This window comes from Sceloporus undulatus, chromosome 5 (genome assembly GCF_019175285.1).
Source record: "Sceloporus undulatus isolate JIND9_A2432 ecotype Alabama chromosome 5, SceUnd_v1.1, whole genome shotgun sequence".
Lineage (NCBI taxonomy): Eukaryota > Metazoa > Chordata > Lepidosauria > Squamata > Phrynosomatidae > Sceloporus > Sceloporus undulatus.
Window position 1 is genome coordinate 75,636,213 of NC_056526.1, and position 6,000 is coordinate 75,642,212.

The 6,000-nt window shown below is 37.9% G+C and overlaps 1 protein-coding gene across 3 annotated transcripts in view; it reads left to right on the forward strand.

Moving 5' to 3' along the window:
* The window catches only part of MAPK12 (mitogen-activated protein kinase 12), a 46,244-nt gene that overhangs the window by 22,753 nt on the left and 17,491 nt on the right, over positions 1-6,000 (forward strand). For all 3 annotated transcript variants that reach the window (XM_042467386.1, XM_042467389.1, XM_042467388.1), the window contains one exon: positions 3,093-3,122. In XM_042467386.1, the coding sequence (XP_042323320.1) occupies positions 3,093-3,122 (30 nt within the window). The remainder of the gene's footprint in view (positions 1-3,092; positions 3,123-6,000) is intronic.

The window sequence follows — 6,000 nt, forward strand, 5'->3', positions numbered from 1 at the left end:
ATTTCCTGGTTTCGTTGATGAAAATTTGAAGAGGGAAGCGCTATTTATCTGCCATCACTGTAAACTGTGTCTAAGGAAAACTGGCTAAATTGGATTGGATCACATTGTACTTTTTCACAAACATAGCGAGAGAAAGAGAGAGAAAGCGGTGAGCTCCCTTTATATGATAGACAGAACAAAGCTTGGAAAAGCAAGTTCTTTGGATTGTAACATACTCCATGCTGGTTGGGAATTCTGAGAGATATAGTTCCAGAGGTTGCTTTTTCAAGATCTGAGATGGTGGGTAAAGTCCACAGGGAGCTATCAGAAGATAGCTTGACCGGCCCTTGACAAATGTGATTGTCTCCTTTTAACATGACAACTTATCTCCACACATTTTAAGCTGTGTGTTTTGTTTTATTGGGTATATTTTTTCCCTTTAGAGCAGTACAACTTGACCTGTACAAATGCAACTTCCAGTGCCACTCTTGCTGATTCCCAGATGCTTTCAGTATTGACCTACACATCCATGTCTGGTTAAATCAACTTCAGCTCCACATGGATGAACAATAAGCTTGTAATAGAGACATTATTTCCCTCTTCTGCTGCACACATCATTACATGTAGGATTTCTTTCTCTAGTTTGCATTCAACCTAAACAAATATAGTCTATCTAGAAAAAAAATATCAGTAAGGAGCTTATCTACCTTGAGGGGCATTTCTCTGTCAGAGGAATGATCACGAAAACCCACTTACACTGTCCTTGGTTCACCTTTGTGCCATTAAGCTATTGTTCTGCTAAATATGCTCAGTGTGTGTGTTTGTTCCAATACCGTTTGTTAGAGTTTATCTACTCACATGCTCCTTTGAGTATACACAGTCGCTCCTTATCTCAAACACACTCTGCTCTCTTCCACTGACAAACAGTCCAAACCATGGTACAGGAAAAGGGATTTACTGCATTATGCAGCCTCCGCACATTTGCTTACCAACCATGTTGCTATATGAATTAGTCCCAAATGCTAGTCCTGGTTTTTCTGTGACAACAGCATAATAATTTTCTAGTATCTTACTCTCTCTACACTTTTACTAATACGTTGTGACTTGGATCCTCTTTTTTAAAAAAAAGTCACAAGTCAGAAGTCAAGGTTCCCACGCCTCTTTTTCCTTTTATCTACCTCTGTCCCATCCCCACAACTCTAAGAAGGAGCAGCAACTACAGCTAACCTGGCTAGGGGATTCTGGGAGCTTCAGTCCTAAAAAGGAAATTTTCCAGGTCTGGGCACAAGACCTTTCTAAACAATAGTGGATGGAACACAAAAATGGAGGATGGATAGAAAACTTTCTTTCAGCGAACTGCCTTAACTTATTGTAACTTATTTTTAAGAACTATCCTCCTACACCCCATCACACATGAGCAAGGATGGGCAAAATGCAACCCTTCACATGTGGAATTTGAAATACACAGTATCCCTAGCTAACATAACCATAGAGAGACTAGGGTGAAGTTTTGTGCACTGGTGGAATGTGAAATTTCCTTATTTATCTTCCTTAACTTACCAGAGGATCCAAACCAATATGAAGACTGGGAAAGATAAGATCATAGCTGGAATTCTGTTGGTTAGGCCAACTAGATCCACTGAACACATTGTTGAATTGTGGGTCAACACATGGGTAAATGCCACTGATTCAGTAGCTCTGCTCTAGTCAGAATTAGAAATAGGAATGGGACCTATGAGTCCTACAGAGAGCAGCAAAGCTTGATAAGGCAGCTGTGTGTAGCTTTCTAATTTGAAGTCTCCCCTATTGGTTTGAATAAATTAGTCCAGAGGTTTGATTGAGGATCTGTGGGGTTCTTTTGGCTATGCTCTGAACCTGGGAGCACAGTCATGCAAAAGTAAGAATTCTCTGTCTGTTTATATCAGAATAGACACATTGAAATTAGCAGGAATGCTTTTAATGAAGAAGCTGTTTTTCCTGTGAACTGTTAGATATTGGACAATCCCACTTGTTTGGCAATTCTCTCCTTCAATATGATTCTGTAGGCTTTCTTTTTCTACACAAGGCTCATGTGATATGCTTTTACCATACACCCTTACTAAGGGGCTAAACAGATAGCCCAATAGGGCTGGAAGCATCAGGTTGGGGACGCGGCAGCCACATACCGCGCCCCCAACCCAGTGCAAATAGGAGCCTCAAAACACAGTTCCTATTTGCGCCCTAGAAGGGGTGCTATAAGGGCTGTGGCACGGCCTTATGACACCCATCGTGCGCAGCACAGTTTGCATGCTGTGCATGAGTAACATCATTATGGGGTGCCCTGTCTGTATGGGCACACACCAAAATGGCACCTGAGTGCACGGTAGGGTTGCTGAACGTGTAAACGCTCAGCCCTTGCACACCCTTAGTTCAGGCCCAGGATGGCAAAAAGTACCAGTCTGTGCAGGCCCCAAGTTTCAGAACTTTGCTTAGTCTCCTGATAGTGGAAGGAAAAGTGAAAACTAAGATGATAATGTTTGAATGTACAGAATAATCTCAGGTTGGAGCTCTAACAGTCATCTGTCTGAGTAAAGTGAAAGCAAAAACAGAATCTGTCCAGAACTTGGTTGTAGAAAAGCACAGACATCATAGTTTTGAGTATACATTTTATCAGTATGTTTAGTCTTTGCAGTGAAGAGAAAGAGACAGCAACATTTGAACTGTGCCAGTTGGGAAAGTGTGGTTTCCTGTACGTGTAGATAAAGATGAAGCACATTGATCTGTAGCAATGAGATATTATACTTACATAACTTAATGTCTTGTTTTACAGGGGACAAGGCTTATGCTTTCTTTTTCTTTTTCAGTACAAGTCTAAGCATGGACATGACTTTTTAGATTGTGATTTAGAGAATCCCCTAGCTTCTATTTGAAAAGAAAGCTGTTAATCATGCTGGCTATAGAATTCTCACAGTCCTAGTCCATAAAAGTCCAAGCTTTCTCATAGCCCCTATTACAATTCTTAGGGTATGTTTCTACGATTAAAATTTATAATAGAGACTCACGAGCTTTTTAATATGAACAATGTTTTATTATTACCAAATAAATAAAGTATTATTGTTTTTCATCCCCCACAGTATATCCACTCTTCAGGCATAATTCATCGGGTAGGTGAATTTTAGGATTTTTTGTTTGTATGTGTGCTGTGTTTATACCTTTATCATTATTATATTGTAAATGCTTTTTAAAGCTTATTTTAAATTAATGTTTTAAGATAATTGTTTGTTCAATTTACTTTTTAGTGTCCATTGCTTTAATTGTATTTTATTTTAACTCAAAATGTAAGCTGCCGAGTCCATATTGGGAAAAGGTGGAATAAAACAAATTTCTCTGACAATGCCAGCTACAGATGCCGATGAAACCTCAGGAATAAACTCTTCTAGAACATGGTCATAAGTAATAATAATAATAATAATATTTATTTGTATACCGCCCTCTGGCAAACCAATCCGGGCGGTTAACAACAGTAAAATATAAAATATGACAATTAAAAACACTTTATCCCTCCCCCCCTTAAGACAATATTAAACAGTATAACATATTAAAAACACAATATCAATGCATAAAAACAACAATTAAAAACTAAAAACCCTGATTCCCTCATTCCTCCCGTGGCCCCATCTTAGTGATGGTTGAGGATCAACAGAGGGATATCAGGGTTTTTAGTTTTTAATTGTTGTTTTTATGCATTGATATTGTGTTTTTAATATGTTATACTGTTTAATACTGTCTTAAGGGGGGAAGGGATAAAGTGTTTTTAATTGTCATATTTTATATTTTACTGTTGTTAACCGCCCGGATTGGTTTGCCAGAGGGCGGTATACAAATAAATATTATTATTATTATTATTATTATTATTATTATTATTATTATTATTATTATTATAAAAGGTTTTTAAAAAGTAATATGAAAAGCATTAGAAGAGTAACTTCTAGGCAAAACTGCGAAGTCCCAAAGATGAAGGTCATCTTGGACTTGTTCATTATGTATGGGAGCTGGTCACAAGAGGCTTATGGTATTTTGTAATATTTGCATTTATTTACAGAAAACAGGTTGTCAGTAAGATAAATCAGGAGGAAAAATAAAAATAGTGATCATGTTGGAAGTATCTCAGATCCAGACATTTGCTAGCCATTCAGAAGGCTATTATGAGTAACTAACCAGATATTTAGTTCCCATAACAATATATCACTTCAAGGTTATCTTACAAGATATTTGACAGATCTACTCAGGTTTATTTATCAAAGTAATTTCTAGGGAACTGGGATGCCCTTCCTAATTGTTGGTTTAATATATTTTAATCCTGGAATTAACTATTACACTCTAATCATGAACTAAAATCAACAATGATTCCTTTAGCCAGTAGCATCATACAAAACAAAGTGTCATGGTTGTTTGGAAAGTTGAACTTGGATTTCCCAAATCCCAGTCCCAAGACAGTTTTATTTTATATCCAATAAACAAACTTCTGAACAAGGCTTTGGGTGAAAAACAACTGGGTAATGTAAAACTGGTTGGTCCTTTAGCACTTCAGCTTATTAAATTGAAAACTTAACTAAAAACTTCATTCTGTGGAAACATTTTTACTAAAATTCTAAGTTAAGTATATTGCTTCATAAAAATATTAAATCTAATTAAATTGTTCCTTCTTGATTAGGAAATATGAAAATTACTTGAAAATTGCATACCCACATTGCTGTTCTTAACTGCCCTTGATTCATGCTGACACCCAACACCTTTTCCCCACGAAATGAGATTACATCCCATCCCAAAGTTTGAGTGCTCAGTTCTGGGCTCACATCCCCATATATTCAGCCAAGGTAGTTCTGAATGAGGGTTGTCCCCTATTATTGAGGGGCTTCTCATCTTTGATAATTATATGGCTGGCAAGTACAACATGGACATCTCAAAATTAGGAACTAATATCTTATCCATTATTAAGGGTGCATCTACACTGCAAAATTAATCCAGTTTGACACCTCTTTAATTGACATGGTTCAGTGCTATGGCATTCTAGGATTTGTAGTTTTGTGAGATAGTTAACCTTCTTTGTCAGAATGCTCTGTTGTCAGAACAAACTACAAATCCCAGGATTCAACAGAAAACAGTCATGGTAGTTAAAATGATGTCAAACTGCATTAATCCTTCAGTGTGACACAGCCTCGATCTGAGTAAGAATTATGTTTCAGGTTTGTTTTATGTCTTAAAGAATAGTCAAATATTGCAGACTGTGGTGCAGAGAACACCCAGCTGACCAATCAGAAGGCAGCTTAGGTCCAGCCAATAGAATGTGGGCTGGGACTTTTGAACATTCCGTGTGTCTGTTGGTTTTGGCAGTTGGAATGTTGACAGTTGAAATGTTGACAGTTGGAATTTGACAGTTGAGGGAACAGTTGAGTCCAACTGGGTTCCATGAGTTCCTGAGGGAATAGTTAGTTAGGGCTTGGAATCCTGAAAGTGAGGGGTCCAGGGATAGAAAAGGATAGTTAGGGGTAGAGTCTGAGTGGTAAAGGGCTCCCTACTGTTATACTTCCAGGACTCTAAAAAAGGGAGTGGCTGGAGTGTGCTATCCTGTGGAATATTGTTAACCTTGGTAACCGTTAGGTCTAAGTTTAAGAGAGGAACTTAATAGAAGGACTGAGTGACTCTGTCTTAGTTATAAGAAACGGGTGATTTAGATAAAGATTTATAAACCCAACGGTAACTGTAACAAAGTAGAAAGTAACAATTACATAAGATATATTAAAACCAACACTGTTAAACCTTCTTGTAAATAAAGTTTTATTTGTTTGATTCAAGGAGGACATGCCTGGACTTGATTTAATACCATACTACTCACAATACAAAACACGGGTGGCAGCAGTGGGATAAAAACTCCCAGTTTGAGTTGGTAAGTACCGATGATGTGGACAAGATCCTCGGAAGTGTTCGGAAGACAACCTGCTCTCTCGAGCCCTGTCCCTCGTGGCTAGCGGCCCAGGGGGG